The sequence below is a fragment of the Vulpes lagopus genome, chromosome 19, assembly GCF_018345385.1.
Source record: "Vulpes lagopus strain Blue_001 chromosome 19, ASM1834538v1, whole genome shotgun sequence".
Classification (NCBI taxonomy): domain Eukaryota; kingdom Metazoa; phylum Chordata; class Mammalia; order Carnivora; family Canidae; genus Vulpes; species Vulpes lagopus.
The window spans coordinates 1,363,936-1,390,591 of NC_054842.1; the positions used below are offsets into that span (position 1 = coordinate 1,363,936).

The window sequence follows — 26,656 nt, forward strand, 5'->3', positions numbered from 1 at the left end:
TCTCTTTCCAGACACTGGGTTTTCCAAGCACCACATATGCATGGGGCTGAGGCATTAGTGGTGTTGGATAGCAATCACAGAGCCTCACTCACACTCGACCCTCCAAAACTCAGGCTCAGCCACAGGTCCTCATGTGCTGTCTGCACAGCAAGCAAGCCTGGCACCAGGTTCCAAAGTCATGCCCGAACCCCTTCTCCTCAGGGATTCTCACCTGTCTGCCACCAGGTGTCCACCAGCGTGCATCTGCCGTCCCCCACCACTTTGTGGAGCCACTCCCAAGCCTCGAAGTTGATTGGTTCTCCAACTGAAATCACACACAAAAGGAAAAACAATATAATAGATCTCAATAAATCTGAAACCAAAAAGGATAGGTTTTTATAGGGAAAACAGCTCTGTAACTTCCCTAAAGGACATAAAAGGAAACTAAAAAGGCAGTGAGATTCATCACATTTACGGCTGCCAACAAAAACAAACTGCAAGATATTTTCACCATCAGGTCAAAAATTAAAAAGTTGGCAAGAATGTAGGAGAAACTATCACATAAACTACAGGAGTATAATTTGATATGCAATTGGGGAGCAACTGGATGTTTCTCTTGATATTAAGAAGTGCATACACTTGATACAACTCCTTAGAAAACTGTGGTTGAATCTACTAAAGCTAAATCTACATTTATCCTATTATTAAAAGCATCCCTCCTGGTTAAAAACCTACAGAAAAGGGGGATCCCTGGGTGGCTCAGCAGTTTAGCACCTGCATTTGGCCCAGGGCATGATCCTGGAGTCCCGGGATCGAGTCCCGCATCAGGCTCTCTGCATGGAGCCTGTGTCTCTGTGTCTCTCATGAATAAATAAATAAAATACTAAAAAAAAAAAAAAACTACAGAAAAGAATACGTATGTGCTCACATACAGAGATGATCACAGCAGTTAAAAACTGCCATCAAGAGGGGAATGGAGAAATAAACTGGTATATTCATGTGATATACAGCACAAGAACACACAAACCACTGCAAACACACAGGGCTGACCTGACAGTCATGCCCCTATAGGCACAAGAGTGGCACATACCACATGAGCCCATGTGTACAAAGTTCAAGAACAAGTAAATCAATCTATGCTGACAGTGGTCAAACAGTGGTTGTGACTGGGGGTGACTGACCTTCTGGGGTCTGGAAATTTCTACAGCTTGATCTGGGTAATTTTATATACATGTATACAGTCAATGGTTGGACCACACAGGGGTTAGGGGCACCAGCGTCCCATGTAGTCAAAATTCTGAGTATAACTTTGACCCCTCTAAACTACTAATCACCTACTGTTGACCAGAAGCCTCACCAATACCATAGCCACTTACCCTGTATTTTATATGTTGTATGTGTTACATACTGTATTCTTACAATAAAGTAAGCTAAAGATAAGAAAATATTAAGAAAATAATAAAACACATTTATAGTCCTACACTGCATTTATTGAAAAAAATCCATGTGTAAATAGGCCACACAATTCAAACCCATGTTGTTCAAAGGTCAACCATATGTATAGGTAACAACTGTTACATGTATACATATATATGTACACACACACACACACACACACACACACACACGCACTTGTACCCTATGACTACCCCCCCAATTTCTCAGTGTCTACCTACCATGACCTCAACATCTGTGTCCCCCTAAGATTTCATACGTTGAAATCCTAACCCCCAAACATGATAGTATTAGGAGGTAAGGCCTTTGGGAGGTCATGAAGCCCTGAGGAATGGGATTAGTGCTCTTATAAAACAGACCACACCAAGCTCCCTCCTCCCTTCAACCATGTGAGGACACAGAGAGAAGGCATCTATGAACCCAGGAAGGGGGCCCTCACCAGAAAGCAACCATGCTGGCACCTTGACCTTGGGACTTCCAGGCCTCCACAACTGTGAGAAAGAAGTTCCTGTTGTTTATAAGCCACCCAGTCGAAAAATGAATGGATAAAGAAGATGTGGTCTATGTATACAATGGAATATTACTCAGCCATTAGAAATGACAAATATGCACCATTTGCTTCGACGTGGATGGAACTGGAGGGTATTATGTTGAGTGAAATAAGTCAATCGGAGGAGGACAAACATTATATGGTCTCATTCATTTGGGGAATATAAAAAAATAGTGAAAGGGAATAAAGGGGAAAGGAGAAAAAATGAGTGGGAAATATCACAAAGGGGGACAGAATATGAGAGACTCCTAACTCTGGGAAACGAACTAGGGGTGCTGGAAGAGGAGGTGGGCGGGGGGGTGGGTGACTGGGTGACGGGCACTGAGGGGGACACTTGACGGGATGAGCACTGGGTGTTATTCTATATGTCGGCAAATTGAACACCAATAAAAAATAAATTTAAATCAAAAAAAAAAAAAAAGCCACCCAGTCAGTGGTATTTTGTTATAGCAACCCCAATGGCTAAACTACTACCCTAACGGAACAGCCATACAAGGCTGGCACTCAGCCAGAACTTGCCAGCTTAGACATACTGCTGCTTAAACAGTGAAATACTCTCATGCCGGTTGCCTCTTGCTCAGGACCACCCACGAGGCAGCAACTAGAGGAGGCCTGACCTGGTGGGGGCCTCCCATGCTGGTCACATGGACACTGGGTGTTGTGTGCACTACCCCTGCACTCACCCACACCCACGCCCACAAGGAGGTAAGAAGAAGCCATGAGATAAGCTGAAAACTTCCAACAGCCCGGATCTCTAACCACATAGTCAACACTACCAGACCACACCCACGGCAACCACCACTCGAGGATAAAATTAAGTTCTCAAACCACAGAGCAGAGCTATATGGAAAACTACATGCTGCTGAGGTCAAATAAACACTTGGATGATAGCACAGTGTGATCATGTTCACAATTAAAGACATCTTGGAGCCACGCTGTATCTGTCCCAGGAACGTAACTGTGCAGAAGGCCTCAGAAGGTGCAAGCAGGGTCACCTGGAGCAGCACTCACAGGGGACATCAGCTTTCATGACCATGTTCCAATTTTCTTCCTAACAAGAGGATAGCTGTGTGTTGCTTATGAAATTAAAAAGTTAAAAAATAAATCTTAACACAAATCTTGGGGCTAAAGTCCTGAGTAGTAAGCTGGATTCTGCGGCTAGTAGGATTAAATGAAGTCAATGCTCTCACATCCTGGTGTGCTGTGAGGACTAATCCGGCCACCTGGAGATAGCTCAAGCTGTGGAAGCGTAGTGAGAGACCAGCACCACACTGGCCCTGGCCAAGGCACTAAGCTTATTGATTCATGGTCTCCTCCGTTTCCCCCATGCAAGGAGATGCCAGGGGCTGTTTACCTGCCTGTCAGCACTGCTTCTTGATAGCCAGGCCCCAGGAAAAGCCCTGTAGGACTCTACAGTTGGGGCTGGTTATTTGGCAGGAATGTGCCTCCAAGACCAACAAAATACAGAGTCCAGGGAGGGCTCTAGGTGTGCTCCCTGGTGGCAAGCTGTGCCACTCTGCTCTAAGAGAACAAGTGGATCTGGTTACTTATGGCCTGGCTGGCAGAGGGGATGCCTGGCTGGGACAGCTTCAGATAGGACATGCACCCCCACTCTAATGCAGCTGCTGGGCACCTCCTTCTGAAGCACTCCGAGCACATGCCTTATCATTGGGGTCCTTGTGAAAGTCTTCCTTAGTAGCCGATTCTCGTGAGTGCAGCTGGAAAACCAAACCTCCCTTAACCCCTATCCTGACCTAACTCCTGGGCCCATTCAGGTGGCCTGCAGATGGCATCTGGAGGATCTGAATTTCTGTGGCTCTCTACTTGCCCTCCGTCCCCAAGCTTTGCCTGGCCCAGAGTGCAGGAGCACATCACAGCCCCTATGGTATGGAGGGAAGGTCTTCTCCATCCACATGGCTCCCTTCAGGACATGCAGGCTTCACCCTCCACAGCTTAAATGTGCCAAGAGATGCATCTCAGACTCACCATCTAGAAAGGGGCCCCAAACTCTGCTGACCCCACCTGGAAAATTCAAAAGTACTTGGTCATCCGGATACCAGGTGACCCTAACCAGAAGGCAGACCCTGAGGACAGGGGAGCTAGGCACCTGAAAACATGTCTCCCAGGCAAGGATACAGGCCATCCTGGGCAGGAGGCAGCACTGCTGGGTAGCATCTGCCCTGGAAATGCCAGCATCTGGGTGTCGAGCCCTCAGTGCACCACCTAGGCCTCCTGCTCATGGGCCTGCCACTCAGCTTCAAGGTGAGCAGCCAACCCTCACTGACCCTCACTGCCCCACACTGGGGTGCTGAGGACACAGATGGCTGGGACTTGGAGAGCCCACCACCCAGTGAAACAGTCAGCATGAGAACAGATATCCCAGAAGAGCATATAGATATGTCTGAGAGCAGAGAGCCTGAGGTCCAGAGCAGCCAGGGAACTCCAGCGGAGAAGGTGCACAGAGAAGGGCCCTGAAGAAGGATGGAGTCCTCAGAAGTGGGGAGGGGCAGCAAGGCACTGCAGGCAAGGGAAGAGAGTGAACCAGAGCACTAAGACCTGTTATAGCGCCGCACACGAACGTCACTGAGGAGTGACATGTACATGTGGACCTGAGCTCCCTTCCTCATGGCTCCATTTGGCAGCAAGACACATCCCTGGTAGCACCTGCCCTACATGTTTCCTTTGTGAAAAACCACCAAACAGATCCAAGTATTCACCCAAGGAGCACAGAGGGCTTCCCCACCTTTGTTTTCCCTACTGACAACATGTGTAGGGGCAGAAATGAAATGAATCAGGAAAAAAGAGAGAGAAAAGGCATGGGTACCTTCCACCCCGCCCATATCATCTGAACTAAACCCACATCACCTTTCCAAAATGCCTTTGTATGACTTGGCGACATCTATCAAAATCATAAGTGGAGACAATTTTTGGTCTCACAACCCTCTGCCTTAGAAATATCTACAGCCAGAAAAGCACACAAACACAGAATGGTGTTTACTACAGTCCTTGGGACCAGTCGGCACCCGGCATAGGGAAACACCTTTGTGAACCATGCTCAATTCCCACACTGCAATCCTAGGCAGCCACTAACGAAGACTGGGGCCACTTTACCAGATTTTCATAATAAAGATGAAGCACAGAATTCAGGCACAGAAACATCCAGAATGTTGTGCCCCAGACTATTATCAGCTGGGGCCTCCAGGAAGCTTCTTACGGGCAGGGACATCTGCTTCCTATGCAGTCTGGCACTGTTTGAATTCACCACAGACACAGCCACACAGCTGTCACGATCAAAGCCATCTACAAGCCTGCACTGACTCTGCCACATGGCACGCACCCTCTCCTGCAGCATGGCAGGCCACTCACCTGACCCCAGGGTCCTCAGGGAAGAGCGGTCATACTTCTTCACCCAGGAGTCGCCGTATTTCAACAACAGCCGGACAGCCGTCGGGGCCCCGTAGAACTGATTGATCTTTAATCTCTGCACCATCTCCCAGTATCGACCTACAGAAGGGCCCAAGTTCAGTCAGTCTGAGCCCACCGGACATTATCTAACTTATTTAGGTATCAGTCAACAGTTACTGGGCACTGGATACATGCAAACACCTGTGTTCACAGAAATGGAACCCCAATACCCATCAATGGGATGGGAACGGAGCCCTCTGAGAGGGAGTTCCCTGTGGCAACCATTTCCTAGCACACCCCACATTTGGAAGGCTGGCACATTTGGAAACAGCCTTCACCTGGCTCTAGGCACTTGTATTCACATGGTGTATCCCAGAAGATATAGCAAGGATCAGTTCAAAGGGATATCACTGTGAATTTTTAAAATAACCCGTGTAGCACTAACATAGAACTTGTGTTCAGTCACACTTAAATGATCTCTAAGGGGGTGATTTATAATAATGCTTCCCCTGGAACAGTGGCAGCTGCCACTGAGTGAGCCCTGGGGCACAGGGCAATTGTCCGGCATACACACAAACTCCTGGTTTCCCACAAACCCCCACAACTTGCTACCGTGGCTCTTACACACAGAATGAACTGAGCTTTGAGGGGTGGAAGTGATGTACATGAGATCATACATTCTTCCTAGAGTGCATCTAGCCCATCAGGAGGCTGGAGAGGCATAGGGGAGGTGTCAAAGAAGTTGCACACACATCACTGTTCAAGCTGTGGAATGCCTGGCAAGAGCCTCCTGGCAGGGCCGCCACCATTTGACTGCATTACAGCAAACATTTAGGGTTTTGTGCTGTCTTGGAGGAAGATGCCAAGGTGAGATGTGGGTCCTCAAAGTGATCTCAACTCATAGAGGTTGCTCCAGGCCACAGGCAACACTCTCTGACAGATGGCCCTGAAGGCACAGGCAGCAGAGCTGGAGAAAGTCCCCTCAGTCTGGGATAACAGGAGGTTGGCAGCTGGCCTGGGTGTTTAAAAAGGGCTGGATCTGATCAGGTGGCCAGAGACATGAGAGGAACAGTTCTAAAGGGATGGCCCAAGGTACCCAGTTTGCTAGAAGGACAGGAATGCAGGAGTGGGTTGTCCTGAGATGCCTTCCAGTGACAAATCAGACTGTCATCTATTGCTCATCTGATCTCAGTGCAGACATTGCCCCTGGTCCCAGGCCACGTGGTAGGGCAAGGCTCAGCAGCTATGCCACAGGACCACTAGGACCATAGCCAGACCAGAGCAAGGGCCTCTACTCCACCCTCCTGTGAACATCTCCTCCTTCCTCAAGCTCCCTCCTGGAGACCCTCTATGGGTCCCCAGTCCTCACCAGCATCGGGGTAAACCGGGGTGCTCTCAAAAAGGACGCTGGTTGCTCCATTGCACAGAGGTCCGTACACCACATAGCTGTGTCCTGTGATCCAGCCAATGTCAGCCACACAGCCAAAGACGTCACCTGGCCGGTAGTCAAACACAAGCTGCAGAAACAGGAGAGGCCATCAGGAGCATGTCACTCCACGTCCCCACATGTCTGTAAATGCAAAACACAGCTGCTCCTAAGGCCACCAAGAGCAGAAAGAATAAGTGCACTTCCAGGCAGTGTAGCCACAGCAGTGACAAGACAGAGTTACTGCTACACACAGCACTCTCTCACAGACCACAGTGAAAGAAGCCAGACCCCAGGTGTATACCGCATGAGCCCCTGCCAAGCAAAGTGGATCTGTAAGCTGGAGGTCATGCTTGTACCAGCCCTGCTCAGGGACTGCCTGCCAGGGCCCTGCCAGTGCCTCCAGAAGCTGGAGATACACCACATCCTGATGCAGGTGGTGGCCACATGTGTACCACTGGTAAAACCTCATCTCGTTGTATGTCTAAAGTAAGGGCAGCTTTCTGCATTAAGTTATACCACAATCTTTTCAGATCCCTTAAAAATTGCAAAAGAAGAAAGCCAAAAAGACCAAGAAACGCTTCAAGCAGCATCAGCTTCTGAGAGCCATATATATATATCTCCTGCATTCTTATCACAAAGTCCAACCTGAGCCCCACCCGCCCCTGGATCCAAATGCCCTATGCAAGAAACACAGAGGATAGAGGGACAAACCGCCAGGTGCCACAAAAAAGTTTAAGGAAATGGAAGGGATGGAGGAGGAGGACCAACAGGTTAAAAAAGGCTTAAAAGACTTCTCAAAAAACCATCAGTGGGCAAGAGTAAGCTATAATATCAGGGGATATATGTTGGGCAACAAAGCTAGAAGTGCAGAAACCCAGGACAGTGACGCTATCAAAGTCAGGATATGGGCAGGGGGTGTGGTCAGACAGGCAGGGAAGGGCTTCTATGACTGAAGTGGGGTTTGCCTTCTAATAATTCATTAAGCCACACATTTGATTTGGATGGTTTTCTGGTTTCTATTCTGTATTGTTCTATTTTGCAATAAAAAAATCTTTTAAATTTCTGGATGAGTGGCCCAGTTTCCTGCTACGAAGATGAACCCTGAGATTCTCCGGAGTTCCCATACAGCACAGTGATCTTGAGACAGCCAGGGCCCGGTGCAGGTGTGTCCCACGGAGGAGGGAGGATTCTTTCAGGGAGGACTGTGCTTTCACTGACTGGAGAATTGGGTCACCGATACCCAAAGCTCCACAGCATTCTGGGACTGAAAGGATTTTCAGTCCATCTTGAACCCAAATTGCCAACTCTTTCATGGAGCTAGAGACTTCTCTCCCCGCAGTTCTAGAAAGGGGAGCAAGTGCCTGGGGCCAGCCAGTCTCCAAAGGGCCCAGCAGGCAGCCAGTGCCCTGACCCTCTGCACATCTCCAAACTCTGCTCACATCCGTCATCCTTTCAGAGCCCACTGTCCTTCTCCCTGAAGAACCCACAATCCTAATGTCCTCTACATGTGTGCATTACAGAAGGCTGAAAGTTTCTATTCCTCATGCTTCAAAAAAAAAAAATCTCTTATTGCAATGAGAAATTCAAAAGACACCTATACCCTGACTTCTTTTGCTCACGTAGACTGGGTCCTGGTAACCCTTTGACAATACAAAAACTAATCTCTAACCCTATTATAGCTTAGCTTCCCTAACGTTAACTTCATTGTAAACCAGTGGGACAATTTTGGTCTACTCTGTTGAAGTTCTTGGTATTTGGTCTCAGTAGTTATATTTCCCAAGGTATTTTCACTTGATGTGTCAATCTTTGCAACACTGCCACCAAGAGCTGAGGAAGGATGGGGTTTTCCAGAGAACACTGAGGTCAAGAAAGGTTCTGTGGCATGCTCAAGGTCATCCAGTGAGAAGATAACTGCTATAATATGGATTTGGGTTCAGGTAATACCTTGTCTGTTCAGCTTGAATCTATACCATATGTCTTTCTGGCTCACTTTCAACATTTTTCGTCCTGGGTATGAGTGGCTTGGCCAGTGGAATGGGAGCATCGCCACTCAGACTATGTCATGTGTAGTGTGCATGCCTACGTGCCTCCCAGCACCTGCTGCTTGCCACACTCATTCATGAGCTCACCTCCTATGTGACCATGCCTGGTCAATCAGCACCACCTCCACCCCCAGCCACAGTGACTGCGTCAGAATGGGGCCCTGGACTGCAACCAGGCCAGTGATTTTGCTGGGATTGTGAGGCTCTCTAGCCCCTGGGGAGGGATGTGGTCAGCACAGAGGAAGGAGGCCAAGGCAGGAAAGACAGCACCACCCAGGACCAATGTCTGAGCCCTTCCTGGATAAACCTGGGATGGCTGGTTACCTGGCCCGTCAGTTCCCTTTGCTGCTGGCACCAGCTAGAGCAGAGTTTCGCTCTTTGTGACAGTCAGGTCCATAAACTCTATCTTAAAACCAAATCTTACCTGGGAAGTGAAACTATTCCCCAAGTGACCAGGGATGCCAATTAAACCACAACCGCCCACAATTCCCCCACATTCAAATAAGTGCTGATTTTTAAATGCATTTATTAGAATAAAAATATGCCATACCATCTGCTTTATAGGCTCTAGAGGGTAGTCCACTATTTTCCGTATACTGAACTTAAGTTTCCTTAGAAAAATAAATATTTTTCTAATTTTACTTTTAAAATGTGGCCCTAATGAGCAAACCCCACATTACCTGTGGGGGTGTACCAAACTGTTTTACTTTCTTTTTTTTTAATACCAAGAGAGGAAAAAAAGATCTTTTAAGTGGCAGTAAGCATTTTAACATGTAAAAGCAACCTATCCATCTCTACACAATTGAGTTGTAAATTATAATTGTAACATTTTTCATGGAGGAAGGGGGCCAGGAAGGCCTAAGGTCCTGGGCCCTGATGTGTCACAATGCAGCTGTACCAGGTTGTGCATCCAACCTGGGGAAGGGCTCAGGTCCTTCAGAGGAGATACCGGTGCCGAGGGGCTAAAGGCCAGCAGTGAGCTACAGACCAGAAACCTAGATGAGCATAGAAACTCAGTCCCCACACCAACTTACTGTGTCAGTGCCACAACTCACAGCATTAGGAGATGCATTAGCCCCTCACACAGACGGGCACCAGGTCATAATAGGAGTTCTAGCCTCACCCAGCCTCTGGCTCCCTACTCAGAGCCCTGCACAAGAGGCACAGCACCTGTCACCCCAACACACCAAGGAGCATACCTTGTGTGTTAGGGCAGCATACAGCAGGTAGCCTGCCTGGGTGTGGACGAGTCCCTTGGGCGTCCCAGTGCTCCCTGAAGTGTACAGCAAGAAAAGCATGTCCTCACTGCCCATGCTCTCTGGGGCACACACAGGATCCTCCTTGGCCATCTCCTGTAAGGGGGAAGACATAAACAGCCCCATCCAAGGCAGTTACCCTCTGCCCCCATTTACCCTTTCTGAGAACCCCTCTTACCTGGCCGCTACAGGACCTGGCAGACTGGGTTTAGTTCACCTTCTCTACCCTACCCTAGTTCAACTCCAGATGCAGAGAGCACAAAATAAAAGGAAGGATCTGATCATTTCTGTTATATTAAGTGTCTCAGTATGTTTGTGGTATTTGAGTTCCATCTTCCCAACCACGATGTAAGTCCATCAGTTACCACTAGGGAACCCTGAGCGCCTCTAGAGGACCCAGGTTGAGGACCACAGTCTGACAAAACTCAGACCCAGTTAATCCAATAATTACCTCTCCTCCTCCAACTGTACAAAGTGAGGCAAACCCACCTCCTCGAGAGGGATGTCCAGATGCCCCATGTGGACCTTGTTGTCCGTCCTGTGAGCCACCAGGACATGCTGGACGGTCGGGCAGTGCTTCACGGCTTCATCCACGATCTTCTTCAGCTCCACCACGCGCCCTCCCCGGAGTCCTTGGTTGAAGGTGATGACCACCTTGCACTTGGCTAATGGAGACAAACAGGTATGCTGACATCTCCCCTGGGCACTTTCCCAGAGGAGAGGCCGTCACACCGTCCTCGGCCACAGCCACTGTGGTGGCAGAGCATCACCAAGATGCTGAGACCAAGCCCCAACATGTCCCATGTGCCCCAGCCCTGTGCAGGGTCAAGAAGCTTCAGTGTCCAGAAAACAGAGGCCACACCCCCAGGGGGTACCAGGAGTGACAAGCCCCCACCCTCGCTTTTAGCAGAAGGCCCTGCAGGTCCACACCTGCTCTGCAATGACCAGGCAAGGCTTGGCCAGGCCCAGGACAAGGCTGGGGAGGCCCAAGCTCCCACAGCTAACTGACGGTGAGGACCTGAACAGGGAACTGAGTACAGACGCAAACTGGGCCTCAGAACCATAGGCAAAGGAAGGACCCTCCACGGGATGCCTGGGTGGCTCAGCACTTCAGTGTCTGCCTTCAGTTCAGGTGGTGATCCCAGGGTCCTGGGATCGAGTCCTGCGTCGGACTCCCCGCAGGAAGCCTGCTTCTCCCTCGGTCTGTCTCTGCCCTGTGTGTGTCTCTGCCTCTGTGTGTGTGTGTGTGTGTGTGTGTGTGTGTGTGTGTGTGATAAATAAATTAAATCTTAAAAAAATAAAATAAAAAGGAATGATCCTCCATATTGTGCCCCAACCTGGGATGACCCAGAGGAATCAAGGCTGCAGTGGACTGTTCTATAACTGGCCCATAAGGAAGAGCCCGGAACAAACACCCAGGTACAGTAGTGACTGGCAGGGCTCCACACACAGCCTCAGAGCTTTTATCACTCTTCACCAAGGACTTCTTCCAAAGTCACAGGCAGAAGTGATGGAATGCCCAGCCCCAGCAGCCCTCCACAATGAGTCAAGGGTTGGAATGTAAACAACCCCACTCCCCCCACCCCAGGAGCCTATCCTGACACATGTGTCTCCATCACCCCCAGGGTTCCCTGGAGGACTGAGCTCCAGGAACCATCTGTGGAAGCTGGTCTGGTGGATTCCCCTTGCCCAGCCCCACTCCCCACCACCGTATAGCAGTTCCCAGGACCACCTCCCAAATGAACTGGCTACCCCTGACCTTTCATTTCAGGGTCTGCTTCTGTGGGAGCCCTGACTGAGGTACCCATCTCCTTCAGCTTTTCAGTTGGAAAAGTACCCTCTAGCAACATACTCATTCTTTCTTCATCCCAAGGGACCTAGAGATGACATGCCCTCAAAGGCCACCTAAGAATTCTCTAAGCTCTTGGCTGGGTCATCTAAGGGTCAGAGGCGTACTCTAGAGTGCTTGGAGCACCCAGGGCAGTGTCATCGAGCTCTGTATGCCAGGGGACCTCAGCTGTACACTCTGCTCCTCAGCCTTGGCCATCGGTCACCCTGGGGAAACGAAATCAGCTGGGCAGAGTCTGTCGGAGACCATCGTGGCTTACATCCCAGGTGCTGACATTGGTCCAGGTAAACTCCCTATGGGGCAGGAAGGGAGATGATTCATCAGGTAGAAAGAGCCCAGCCTCAAGGGGATGAGAGACAAAGAAAGCTCAGGACCCTCCAGGAGAAAGCAGTGGCCCCAGCCCATCCTGCGTGTTAGAACTGCATTCTGTGGACTATAGTCCTCTGCAGCTTCCCATGGCACATGCCTAGCTTTTGGCACTCATTTGTCTGAGGCTTTCCACCCAAGCAGTTGTCCAGGGCAGGAACCTCTGTGTATATACCTAGTTCCTAGGAGGTGCTTGGAAGCATGTCTCACTCTGTGGTTCTCCCTGAAGCTGGGTGATGGGTACAGGGTGTGTGCACAGCATCAGGGCACAGGCCAGATCAGCATGACACTTTATCTGGGAAGCTCTGATTTTACCAACCTGGTTTTTGAGCTGGTATTAGCATCTGCCTTCATTTTTTATTGCTCCCATAGCCAATTACCACAAACTTAGGATCTCGAAAAACCCATATTTTAGTGCACAGTTCTCTAGTCCAGGTGAGCTTGGTAGGGTTCTTTTCTTGGAGTTTCATGTTTAAAATCGAGGTATGAGGGAGCAGAGCTCTTATCTGGAGGCTCTGGAGAAGAGTCTGCTTCCGAGCTATTCAGGGTTGGCAGAACTCAGCTCCATATTACTTTAGGACTAAAGTCCCCATTTCCTCATTTCCCTTGCTGTTAGCCAAGGGTCATTCTCAGCCTTTAGAGCCACCTACATCCCCTAGCTTGTGACCCCCTTTATCATCAAAGCCAGTAAAGGCAGATCAAGTCCTTCTCATGCTCTGATCTCTCATTCTGCCACATGTCCTCTGCATCCAGCCAAAGCTCCTTGCTTTCCAGGGCTTACATAATTAGATATCCAGGGCTCACCTGGATAATCTCCCCCATTTTAGGGCTCATCCCACTCACCAAGCTCTTTTGCCGTCTAAGGTAACATAGTCCCAGATTTGGGAGTATTAGGGTTTGGACATCCGTGGGGGCCATTCTTTGCACCCACCCCCAAGCCTCTCAGAATCATTCTCTGGCCCTCCACCCTCCCCCACCATATTGCCCTCTCTCTTCACTTCTCACACACCCTAAAGCAAGAGAGAAGATAAAAGTAAGAGGAGTGGTCAGAGACTGAAAGCCAGACCAGGGGACAGAAACTCTAGAATAGAACATATTGACTGAGGTGGCTGCCTAGCTCATGATGAGACCGTGGTGGCCATGCTCACACTCCCCTCCTCCCCCTCCCAGTGACAGATCAAAAAGTTGCAAATTCTTTCATCTAGTCTCATACTACTTCTTAAGGAGAAGTAGGGTCTTGATCTCCTCCCCTTGAATTTAGAATGATCAGACTGGTTGGACCAATGGAGTATGGCAAAAATGACACTGTGTATTTTGGACCTAGACTTTAGGAAAACTGGCAGTTTCTACTTCCATCCTTTTGGAACCATAAGCCACTCATGTAATAAGTCTGACTGTCTGAGGCTGTTCGAGCTAGTCATGTGAAAAGACCAGATGAAAAGAGGTGCTTGGCAGTCTCCAACCATGCAAGCCAACCCAGCTTATATCCCAGATATCATGGAGCAGAGAAAAAACATTCCCACTAAGCCCATCCGATTCCTACCCCCACAGAATCATGAAATATAACAATAAAATTTATTGTTTTAAATACTAAGTTTTAGAGTAGTTTGTTACACGGTATTAAAAAACCAAAACACTCCCCTTGTTGACCCAAGAGAATGTAAACACCTGTCCCAACAGAGCCTAGTCCCCAGAAACTGACATCTGAATAGCTGGATGTAGAGGGCTGTCAGGGTGGGTAAGAACCTCTTAATTGCAAAGTTCTAGAGAAAAGTTATAGAAGTGTCCCCTGCTGAGGGCCTCAGCACTGACCTGGCCCCTGCCCTTCTGTGGCCTTGTTGTTTAGGGTTCCTGAAGTTCTGGGATCTGCTCTAGCACCCAGCTACTAAATATCCAGGGCCCACTGCTTTTGCTTGTTTTAAAGAATCTTAACAGAAAAACTTGGCAACCATGACCAATGTCATCAAGAGAAGAAACCATCAGCCTAGCATAATGTTAAAAGCATGAACTCTGATGGCAGAATGGGTTCAAGTGCTGATTCTGTCAGTAACTAGCAATGTGACCTTAGGCAAGTCACTTAACTGGTTGTTCTGTGCCTTGGTTTCCTCATCTTCAAAAACAGTAGCCTCCCAAAGAAGAAAAGCCCAGGAGTAGATGGTATCACTGGTGAATTCTACCAAACATTTAAAGACAAATTAACATCAATCCTCAAACTCTGTCCAAACACTGCAGAGGAGGAAACACTTTCTAACCAATTCTGCATGACCAGTATTACCCTGATACCAAAGCCAGACAAACATATCACAGGAAAAAAAAAAAAAACTACAAACCAATACCCCTTATGAACACTGATGCAAAAATCCTCAACAAAATGCTAACAAACTATATCCAGCAGCATAATAGCAGGATTACACATCATGACCAAGTGGGATTTATTCCTGGAATGCAAGAGGGGTCTGGCACATGAAAATCAAGGACAGATATACAGAGCATAGGAATGGAATAGAGAACTCAGAAATAAGCCCTCACATATATGGCAAATTAGTCTTGACAAAGTGCCAAGGGTAACAGGCTCTTCAACAAATGGTGCTGGTACCACTGGATACCCACAGGCAGAAGAATGATGTTGAACCTCACACCATATACAAAAATTAACTCAAAATGGATCAAAGACCTAAAAAGTTTAAGACTATGAAATTCTCAGAAGAAAACACAGAGACAAACCTTCATGACACTGGAATTGGCAACATATTCCAAAACCACAAGCAACAGAAGAAAAAATGGATGACCCAGACTTCATCATTAAAAACTTTTCTGCATCAAAGAACACTACTGAGAGAGTGAAAAGACAACAAGAGAATGAGAGAGATAATTCCAAATTATAAATCTGATAAAATTCTAGCATCCAGAATACAGAGAGAACTCTTACAACTCAACAACAAAAAAGACAAACAACCAATTTAAAAATGGACAAAGGACTTACTTGGATAGACATTTCTCCAAAGAAGACGTACAAAAGGAGAAGCACATGAAAAGATGCTCAATATTAGTCACTAGAAAGGCAAATCAAGCCCACAATGAAATAGCACTTCATACCTACTAGAATGGCTATAATTTTTCTTTTCTTTTTTTCTTTTTTTTTTTTTAAAGAAGAAACTTTTTTTTAAAAAGGCAGGCGCTAAACCGCCCAGCCACCCAGGGATCCCTAACTTATCTTTTAAAAGTGAGATAATAAGTATTGATGAGGGCAGCCCAGGTGGGCTCAGAGGTTTAGCGCCCTCTTCAGCCCAGGGTGTGATCCAGGAGAGCAGGGATGCAGTCCCATGTTGGGCTCCCTGCATGGAGCCTGCTTCTCCCTCTGCCTGTGTCTCTGCCTTTCTCTCTCTCTCTCTGTCTCTCATGAATAAATAAAATCTCTAAAAAAAAAAAAAAGAAAAGAAAACAAGCGTTGATGAAGATTTAAAGAAACTGTAACCCATCATACATTGCTGGTGGGAATGTAAAACAGAGCAACTTGGGAAAACAGTTTTGCAGTTTCTCACTAACTTAAATATAGATTTACCGTGTGTGCCAGCAATTCCAAGCCAAAGTATATGCATGAAAAATTGAAAGCAAGTGTTCTCATGAATGTTCACAGCAACTCTATTCAGAAGAGCCAAGAAGTATTAACAAGTCAAATGTCTATCAACAGATGAATGGATAAACAAAACATGGTATACCTAACACAATAAAATTTTATTTACAGAAAATGAAATGAAGCAATGATACATTGTAAGTAGTCAAAAAAGTCATATACAAAAGTCCACATACTGTATGAGTTCATTTATATGAAATATCCAGAATATGCAAACCACTTCACATAGAAAGCAAATCGGTGGTTGCCAGAAGCTAGGTGGAGGGGGAAATGGGGAATACATGCTTAATGGGTATGAGATGTCCATTTGGAGTGATGAGAAAGTTCCAGAATAGACAGTGATGATGACTGCACAACATTGTGAATGTGCTTAATGCCACTGAACTATACACTTTAAGATGATTATAGCTGTCAGAAAAAGTGGGGGAAGGGAGAAATAGAGTACTATCTCCTATCATACTTACGAAGACTAGCTTAGTTAAGTTAAAAGGGATGACTTTGGCAAAGTGCTTAGAACAGTGCCTGACACATAGTAAGTTTTACAAAGTTGAGAGAGAGAGAAAGAGAAATGAGTGGCAGCACCAACCCTTGAAAGTGGAGGGAGAGATATAGAAAGGGAGTGGAAAGAAGGTGGTCAGCCAGGGTCGGAGAACTCTGCCCTTTAGCTCTGTTCACTACACAAAAAACTCCCAATGGCCCCTATAAGCACCCTTCTTGGTGATGCAGCTCAGGGGACTCTCTAATATCTCAGTGAGCAGGGGTCAGACCTCGAAGACATGGGGTCACCGTCTAGACACTCAGCCCTCCCATATCAAAGAAAGGAAGGAGACAATATTGTTGTGGACACTGTCCAGGAAATTCTCACGTACCTGCAGACAGAAATCCATAAGGATGCACCATAAGCCCCCATACCTGACTCCAGGCCTCCAGGAATGGTCCACCCCACCCTTCCTCATGATGGAAGGCTTCTAGCTGTTGACCTGTGAGACCTTCCCCATACATTCCAGCCTCATCTCCTCCCGCACATTTCTTCCCTCCACCACAGCCATGCCAGCCTCCTCCCACCAATCAGCTGGCACCTATGCTGTTCCGTCCACCTGGAATCTTCCTTTCCTTCTTCACCTAGTTAATCCAGTGCCATCAGATCTCAGTCAGTTCACCAAAAAAAATAAAAATAAAAAAATAAAAAAATAAAAATCTCAGTTCACAGAACAAATGCTCATTCAGCCATGCCCCTGTCCCTGGTGGTATCTGTCATTTGTCTGTGTGATCTGTATTAATGTCTGTCTCCACTCTAAATCCCTGATGGCCAGGCCCAAGGAACAAAGGACAGGGGCCTCCAGGTTTCTCCCTCCCTCCCAAAGGCTCACCATCATTGATCCTCCCAGCCAAGGACTCTGCACTGAAGCCAGCAAAGACAACGGTGTGGACGGCTCCAATCCTGGCACAGGCCAGCATTGCAGCCACCGCCAGTGGGGACACAGGCATGTAGATGGCCACACGGTCCCCTCGACGGACTCCATGTCTCTTCAGCGTGTTGGCCAGGCGGCACGTGGTCTCCAGCAGCTCCCTGAAGTGTAAGGAAAGAGGCTGTCAGAGATGGAGAGGGCCGAAACGCAGAGCGGCTCAAGGCGGCGTGATTCTGCGAACACAGGTACTGTCTGTACCCAGCCAGGGCTGGAATGAAGCAGGCGCTCAAGTGCTTGCTGCAAGGCGAGTTCTTTTCCGGAAAGTGCTGTTCTCACGGTCGCAGGCTGGCAGTGACAGATTCAGGGCCACCCTACTTTGGTACCCGGCCAGGCTTCTCGGGACACGAGTCCGAAGCCTCAGTCATCACAGCCCTCAGACTCCTGGAAGTGGCCGCCCCCAAGAGTGACCTCCTAAGACCCCGACGCAGAAAGTCAAGCGGGGAGGGAGGGGTCGCGGGCAGGTAAGACCCCAGTTTTCTGAGCCAGCGCAAGCCAGGGGCACCAAGGAGGCTGCGGCTGCGGGGTCCTGGCTTGTGTCCGTGCGGCCAGTGAGCCAGAGCGAGGACCCGCTGCGCGGCCACCACGGTCCCCACGGCGGGGGGCGGCGGGGGCGCGGCGGGGGGCGGCGGGGGGCGGCGGGGGGCGGCGGGGGCGCGGCGGGGGGCGGCGGGGGGCGGCGGGGGCGGCGGGGGCGCGGCGGGGGGCGCGGCGGGGGGGCGGCGGGGAGCGGCGGGGGCGCGGCGGGGGGCGCGGCGGGGGGCGGCGGGGGCGGCGGGGGCGCGGCGGGGGGCGGCGGGGGCGCGGCGGGGGGCGCGGCGGGGGGCGCGGCGGGGGGCGGCGGGGGGCGGCGGGGGCGCGGCGGGGGGCGGCGGGGAGCGGCGGGGGGCGCGGCGGGGGGCGCGGCGGGGGGCGGCGGGGAGCGGCGGGGGGCGCGGCGGGGGGCGCGGCGGGGGGCGGCGGGGGGCGGCGGGGGCGCGGCGGGGGGCGGCGGGGAGCGGCGGGGGGCGCGGCGGGGGGCGCGGCGGGGGGCGGCGGGGAGCGGCGGGGGGCGCGGCGGGGGGCGCGGCGGGGGCGCGGCGGGGGCGCGGCGGGGGGCGGCGGGGGCCGCACGGCCACGCCCCAGGCCCGCCCGCCCCGCCTCTCCGGTCCCCGTGCGCCTCCTCCACTCCCGCCTCCCGACCGGGGAAGCGGATTGGCTCCCGCATGGGCACGTGACCCAGCCCAGCCCAATCGGAGCCAACGACGGTCCACGGCGGCCCCGCGCCCCGAGCAGAGCCGGCGCGAGGGCGGGCGCCCCGGGGAGCGCGGCGCCGGGTGGCGCGTCCCCACGGCTGACCCGGGGCTGTGCCGGCAACCAGTCGTTGTACCTTGTTTGCCGCAGTTTGAGCCTGATTTGTTATCCATCGACGGAACTGCCGTGGGAAGCCCGACCACGGGGGCCGAGCGGAGGGGCCCGGCTCGTGCACCCGCGCGGCCTGACCGCCCCGCCCGCCCCGCCCGGCTCCTCGCGAACCCCAGGTGTGCGCCGGCGCGCTCCAGGGGACGGCCCGGAGGCCCCGGCGGGGTGGGCTCAGCCCTGCCCGCTCGGCGGACACTTCGCGGGGCCAGTGCCCCCGCCCCGAGCGCCCTGCGAGGAGACCTGTGGAAACCGGGCGCAAGGCCGGCCTGCACCTGGCCCCGCTCTCCCGCACGCCGCTGCAGCGCGCCTCTCCTGCGGGGCGTCCCCTGCTCCTCAAAGCTTTCAGACGCCCGCTGGTCCCCCACGCACCGCGTCCTGAGTGCAGGGAGAAGAGCGCAGCCCCAGCACCGAAGTCCCCAGAACTCAGAGCCCAGAAACACTCGCAGCACCCCAGGGAAGGCGGCTGGGGCAGCCTACGACGCACTGAGGACGCAGCAGGAGATGTAAGGATGTAAGCCTCCGGGCAGTGTCCTGGGAGATGGAGGCTTGAAGGTGTGTTGCTCAGCGCGACGGGATGCAGTGCTTATTCTTAGACCAAAGGCAGCCGTCAGAAGCCAAGGAACAAACACGAACTGTCTAGACAGAGCATCCCGGGTGAGTTTTCTATAGTAGCTGCACTAAATGTGGCAGCTGGCCTTTCTCGACAGCCATGTGATCATCTGAGACAGCAGGTGCCATGCATCTCGTGTACCTGTCTCAAATGTTCAGGAGAAGCATCACCTACCCAAGACCCTGCCAAACATTCAGTAGGTATTATCTTTCCCAACAGATCTCTTTGTCATCATTTTCTAAAATTATAAAAATCATTTCTAAAATCACGTAGCTGACTGGTAGGTTCCTAAGATGTTAAAGATTCCCTTCCAGACACCATGGGGATGAGAGGGAACATATCCTCCAGGGCCACAGCTCCAGCTACAGAAATGAAGGCACATGCACAAAAGTGTGAAGAGGATTTATCACCTCGGCTTGGTGTTGAGGGCAGCAGGGAGAACTTTCTGGACAGGTTGGCTGCAGTGAGGAGTAGCAAAGGAGCAGTGGGGAAGGAATGGTGATTTTCCCCACAGTGGCAGTATTTGCCCCACTACTGTAGGGCAGTTGAGCAACTGCCCTGGAGCAGAGTCTGGCAACCAAGCTGAGGCAGCCCATGAGTTCCCTGGAGGATCGAGAGGTGTCCGCATGGGCTGGACCTGGAGCTGTGTCCAGTGGGTCCCATACTCTTGCTGCTACATGCAGTGGAGTGATTTCTGATAAAGAATTTGATCTGGGTAAATCTCCAAGCAGACTCCCCTTGCTATCCACTCTGCCAAAGCCATAAACCTCAAAATCAAAGGGCTCCTTGAGGGTCAGGTCGTGCAGTCTCCCTTAAGGCCAAGAAATCTTGTTGCCACACTCTTGCCCACAGTGGTCCAACCTCTACTTAAGCATCATACTGCTGAAAGTCACCACCTCACAGGGCTGACTCTTGCTTTGTCATTTTAGCCCTAGCTCAGTCCTTTAAAGCTGGATAAATCAAATTTATCATTCAATGACAGCCCTTCGAATTTCTCAAGACCCCGTCACACCCCAAGAAGCCTTTCTTCTCCCAGTTCTCTCATCCAGCCATCCGTGACCCCACTTATTCTATGCGTTACTAAATGTGCCCCCACATCCCCATGGTGTTTGTCTAGAGCAGGATATGGGTACCCAGGCCCTTGACCTCAACTGTACATTTAATAATGTAAATTAAGAACACATTGATTCCTCCACACTTTTGCCATTGGAAAATATGGTCAGCAAACCTAGGTCTTCAACTCATTGAAAAATAAATGTTATTTGAGCAATCCTATCATTCCACATAATCAAAAACTGTTCAAAAGCATGTTCTTGGATACTTGTGACTTCTCAGTGACTCCCCACAAAAAAAAAAACTCCCACAAACTGAAACGCTACTATTTCTGTATCAAAAAGATAATGCAGCCACTTGGAGACTAGTGCTTTGGGCTGTCACTACAGGAAATATTGGCTTCCTCCTGCCTACAGGGTCTTCCCAAGGGATGGTAACTTGCAGCTTTCTGAGAAATGATCTTACTGAAGTGGGTTAGAGTCGTATTTTCAAGCGCAAAGAAAAAAGTAACACTTGTTAGTCTAGGACTGAGTAAGATACCTAAGTTTGCATTGTAGACTCCTCAGGGCCAGACTTTCAATATGGACATATGCAGGTAATGTACACAAATACAGAAGTTTGGCATGGTGTTAATGATGCTTCACAAAATGCTGACTGACCTTGGGTGAAGGGAAAAGACTTTCTATAGCCAACTATCAGCATCGGCAGGGAAGAATGTTTCTCCAATGCTGAAGACATAATCTGACCTCAAGTATTTGTAACCAGACACTTGTCAATGTCTCATCAGTATAAAGGCCCCTGGCCCTGCTCAGTCCAAAACAGGACATAGCTGGAAAGGGTTCAGAAGAAAGACAGGAAGATATACACTGGTATTTATTTATCTGTACTCTAATCAAAACTTTTTGCATGGTTATCGTTCAAAAGTATCTTTCCCTCCTAGCCATTTCCCAATGACAGCCCAGGGAAGTAAGATAAGCCGTGTGTGCATTCGTGTGTGCATGTGTGTTTGTGTGTGAATTCTATTTAAGAAATAAATTGGAGGATCCCTGGGTGGCTCAGCGGTCTAGCGCCTGCCTTCAGCTCAGGGCATGCTCCTGGTCTCCCGGGATCAAGTCCCACATCGGGCTCCCTGCAAGGAGCCTGCTTCTCTCTCTCCCTGTGTCTCTGTCTCTCTGTATCTCTCATGAATAAAAAATAAAATCTTAAAAAAAAAAGAAAAAAGAAAGAAAGAAATTGGGAATACATGATTTGTTCAGTTTCTACAATTACTCTGGCTCTTAGTTTTCATTAAATAAATACCACCTTCATTGTCCAGATATCTACTCTGCTAAGTACAAGATCTTCTTGGGCAGGGATTTGGGGGTTATTGCCTTCTTCCTAGGGCCTGCAGCTGAGCCTAATTCATAGAAGGCTTGATAAACATTTGTTGAATGAATGGGAATAGCAGATAAGCGAGCAATGACAAGAACTCTGGCAGGCGCAGGACTCCTCAGGCCCGTGCTCTCACCGTGAGCACCTGTCCACTCTACAGACACCTTTTTCTCCCTGCACTGAGAGAGGCAGAGAGGGCGAGGCTGACGATCATAGCAGCATCACACAGGCAGGAAAATGTCCTACCCCTTTGACAGCAGATGAGAGGGACCACTCCTACTGATAAACCACCCACAGCTACTTTTCTCCTAGTTTCTTGTGCCAATGAGGGAAATAAACCCATGTGATCATGTTGATATTGTGACTGTAAGGCCTGTGACAGACACAAAGCATTTCAGAGTCCCTGCTTTCTCCAAGCTTGAGTGCTGACAGAAGAGGGGTTAACTCCAGGACCTAGATGCAGAACTTGAAAGGCGCCACTCATCTTGCTTCTATGCAGTTCAGTATTTTCTTCAGCAAGCCACTTCTGGAAGATGGGGTAGTAAAGAGGAAGCGGAACAAAGCAGGAAGGCCCCGGGACTTGCATGGAGGGCCAGGCAGGGCACATCGAAGTAGCAGTCACACGGAGCCTTTCTTGTAATCAGGATGGAGGAGAACAGGAGAGAGGATGGGGCTGGGCATGGCCTCTCCCCTCATGATTCCATGTTTGGCTCCACACTGAGGACCACCTGCCCAAGAATACACCTCACTAGGCATATTCAGGTTGAACGACTCCTCCTAAGGCTTTCTCTCCTGCTCTGACAAAACCCTATGCAGTTGACCTCTAGACAAACCCCTGAGGAATTGAAGTTAGATCAGACTTGAAAAAAGTCCTGTCCTGATTAATGTCTGATTTCCCCTCAGACCTCAGCACTTGGCCTCCCACCCAAGTCTTGTCTCCAGAAAAGTTCTTCCTTTCCAGGCCCAGAGCCCAGCTCACAACACTGAGGGAGCCAGATGCCAGGCTGGCAGCACTAGACAAGACTCTGGTCCTGGACACCAGCCCAGAAAACAGCTGGTGCCCTGGCAGGACATTCACCCACTAGCCGGCCAGGCTTGTTTACTTTCCCAGGGAAAGCCACAGAAGTGATGTCCTTCCCCTGGTGGATTCCGGAACAGGGTGTAGATTTTAACTTTCTAAAAACATTCCCTTTTCCCTAGTTTAAAAAAAAAAAAGCCACTGCATGTTTTTCAGGTCCCACTCCACGTTGACACATCCCATGTGGCCCAGCAGGTCCTTCTACATTGCTCCACACAAACCCACTGGGCAGCAGGGGAAACATAAGGACTTGGGGCAACAGAGCTCACATGGAGACTTTCAAACCAGACACAAGCTAGAGGTTGCTCAATTTCCAAACTTTACTGTGAATCCACAGAACATTCCAAATTTGCACACAGAGGCAAGTAAGCAAGGAGACGCAGCCACCCAGTGAGAATCCAGAGGCTACAAGAATTTGGTGCAATTGCCTCAGGCCAAAGTGGTTTCCTGGTCTCTTGATAGCAGCTTAGAGAAACTGCTAAAAAGAAAAGGAGGTCCTGCCAAACGTTGAACAACCAATTTTCCCGGGGGGAAAAAAAGCCCTGATTTATGGCATTTGCCAATTATTGTAGTATGAATATCCCCTCTGTGGAGGATTTCCAGCTACCAACATGACTTACTGACCAAGTGAGCAAGGAACTGAGAGGACAAGCCCCTTTGACAGCAGAACCAACCCTCATGAGCCCTCAACACCCTAAAAGCTGCCTGTGACCCCCATTAAGGCTGTCCTTAAACGTTACGTCACCTGTTTCCTTCGCAAAACTGTTGATGGGATGTGCACTGGGTGTTATATGTTGGCAAATTGAATTTAAATGTTAAAAAATGTTTAAAAACTTATTTAATTAACTCAATAATTGTGCATTCAATAAACAAATGATTGCTAATAGAAATTTAAATTGTTTGGAAGGAGGAGAGTAGCAAAATGCACACCCCTTTCATGCCACCCAAGCTTTCTCCTTTTCCAAGGCCTTGGTCCCCCTGACCCTGGGTTTAAGGCGGAGCACTCTATAAATTCGGCAATTGGACTTCCTGAGGCTCTCCCCACAGGTGCATGTGCTCCCTGGCAGCCCTGTCACTGGGGCAACTGCAGTTGGCACAGTGCAGCCCCTCTCGAAGGCACCTGCCCCAGGACACTACTACATTCCAGGTTTCCTACCCCTTCTGAAGGACGCCTTCTAGCAGTTCCACAAAAGCACCCCCGTTTTCACCAGCTCCTAACATGCCAAAGACCTCCTCATGTAGAACTTTGGGCTGGATAACTATCCCACAAATAGTAGGCATTAGTCCTAAAGCCCAGCAAATGAACAGGCTTATGATGTGAAGTTAGGAAAGTGCTTTTGGAAAATAGCCTGACCTGCAATGACTCCACATCTGGTTGGGCCGACCTGCATGGAAGGACTGAGTGACAGAGAAGAGATCAGAGCCTACTATTTAGAGTAGACCTTGAGCAGCCGTGGTGCACATGGGAGTGACTGCTGCACCAGGAGGAAGGACCATGAGCCCACCCCTCACACATACATACATACACACACACACACACACACACAGCCCACCCCAAGTGCCTGGGACCCAGGTAGTAACAGGCCCGGTACTCACACTGCTCCAGTCAACCGCCCAGGAGTGGAGCAGAATCTGGTCTGCAAACCCACCCTGCATAGACCTGCCTGCGGTCACCATGCCCTTCTCTCATTCAGCATCTGATTGAGCCTCCTGGGAACACACCCACCACCTTGGACGCCTCACACCTGGGCTGCTGCGTGCGACTCAGCTTGTGCCAGGTAGCTGCACTTGAGGAGCAGGTGCAAGGTGGGCTGTGCGTTGCTGCAGCTTAGGAGGGCTGGGGTTACCTGGAGAGATTCCACTTGCTGCAAAGATGTCAAGAGAAAGCCGAGCACCTGAACCAGCAAAACAGTGGTTTCCTGGCAGAGGCCCTGCACACCCTATTCTGAGAACTCCGCAGTGCTGCGGGGTTTCTTGAGTCCATATCGATTGTGCCAGAGTAGGTGCGGGGAGTCCACCCAAAGGCTCTGTAAGCACTCTGTGTAAGCATCCTTTCTGCTTAAGAGTGTCTCTGACTTCCTTTTTCTATAGCTGAATCCTGCAGACACATTCCCCCTGACAGGGCAGGCAGCTGTGTTACTGGAGATGTGTTTTCAAACCAAGTTCCCAGAATGCCCGCGGAGATCTTGACTTAGCGCTGAGCTTACTGTTGCAAACCTCCCCAGGAGACTAGGGCTCCCCCGAGCTGGCAATCACTGTGTTAGCTGCTTCCTGAGCCACGCATCACTGATGTGTGGAGAGCACACAGAATTTCTGAAGTTGCCTGCATCCCTGCCTGCCCTCTTCCAAATTCCATGTCCTTGTCACCTCATTCACCCAAAGCTCCTTTCCCCAAAATCTCATCTAAGCAGAACCAGCAGGGAGAACAGGCAGGTTCTCAAGCTGAGTGTCACCTTATTTGCCAAAGGCTCAGAAACCTCACTCCAGGCCAAGTGGAAGTTTATCTGGACTTGTTGATGGGAAATTGTCAAGCCTCTCACCCAACCTAACCCGCTGCTATTACCACATTCTGATCAGGTGCAAGACAGGCCTGGGGGGAACAGGCAGGACAAAGAATGAAGGATGAGGGAGTGCCAGGCCAAGATTCCCCTTCTGAGAAGCAGCTAGCACCCTTCTGGCACCCCTTCCTCTGGCACCCACGGTGTCCCCACCCTGGCCTCTAAGGTGCTCCAATGCCCAGAGCGCCCAGTAAGTACTCTGCTTCCTGCTCCTCACTGTCCCACAGTCCCAGCAGGACTCCACAGCTCTCAGCCCCACCTTCTTCTGCAGCTGACCCTTGTCCCTCTTCAAGGCCACCTAGAGCCTGCCAGCACTGACGAGCCGCCTCCTCCCTGGCTGAGGTTAGCACTTCATGGGTGTATGCTTATGCAGAGGGTGGGAGCAGACAACTAAACACAGCGTCCTGGTTAGTGAAGGACTGTTGTCTGCACACAGCAGAGTTTACCCTCTCCACACAGCACCAGGAGGCACCAGGAGCCACCAGGAGCTACCAGGCATCCGGCCTTTCACCAAGTTAGTGCTGCAGAGGAGCACTTACACTGTCACCTCCGCCCTCCCGGGATGGGAAGGGAAGACTCAGGTTCCTCGGTACATTGACTAGAGTCACACAAACCTGAACTCAAACCACATTTCTGACCTTTCCAACTGGGTGAGCTTGAGGACCCCAGAAGTTTGCTGGGCATCGGGTCCTGGGCTTTAAAACCAAGTATGACCATGAACGTGAGCTACGAGCATCAGTGTCAGCTCCTGGCCAGTGGGCTAGCAGCTGCCCCCAGACAGCAGGCTCAGGTCCGGCTCCTGGAGGAAAGGGCTGGGACACCCTATTGTGCAGGACGGTCACCAGGAATCTTCCCAGAAGTTGTTGCTGGTGCCCTTTCTTCTAGGTAGGCAGTGGACAGAGGGGTCCAGCCTGGCCAGCCCTGGAGGCTTGTGCTGTGCTGAGCACAGGAAGGGGCCCCCTGGGGCACATCCACATGCCTCTTCTCAGCCCTGCAGGGACAGGGTGCCCAGACACCAGCACTATCCGGGCTGCCTTGCTGGGGACTGCCATGGGCAGGGGCATGCATGCCTGCCAGCCAGGAGCCAAGCATCCTCAACCTCCCCAGGGACCCAGCCTGCTGGAGGCCTGCTCCCATCTAGCTGGGCATAGAT

General features: G+C 50.4%; 1 protein-coding gene across 4 annotated transcripts in view; it reads right to left on the reverse strand.

The window, feature by feature from the left end:
* The window catches only part of ACSS1 (acyl-CoA synthetase short chain family member 1), a 58,951-nt gene that overhangs the window by 13,799 nt on the left and 18,496 nt on the right, over positions 1–26,656 (reverse strand). For all 4 annotated transcript variants that reach the window (XM_041733763.1, XM_041733762.1, XM_041733765.1 and 1 more), the window contains exons 3-8: positions 17,336–17,535; positions 10,606–10,781; positions 10,060–10,212; positions 6,759–6,906; positions 5,351–5,488; positions 212–304 (exon numbers count right to left, since the gene is read on the reverse strand). In XM_041733763.1, the coding sequence (XP_041589697.1) occupies positions 212–304; positions 5,351–5,488; positions 6,759–6,906; positions 10,060–10,212; positions 10,606–10,781; positions 17,336–17,535 (908 nt within the window). The remainder of the gene's footprint in view (positions 1–211; positions 305–5,350; positions 5,489–6,758; positions 6,907–10,059; positions 10,213–10,605; positions 10,782–17,335; positions 17,536–26,656) is intronic.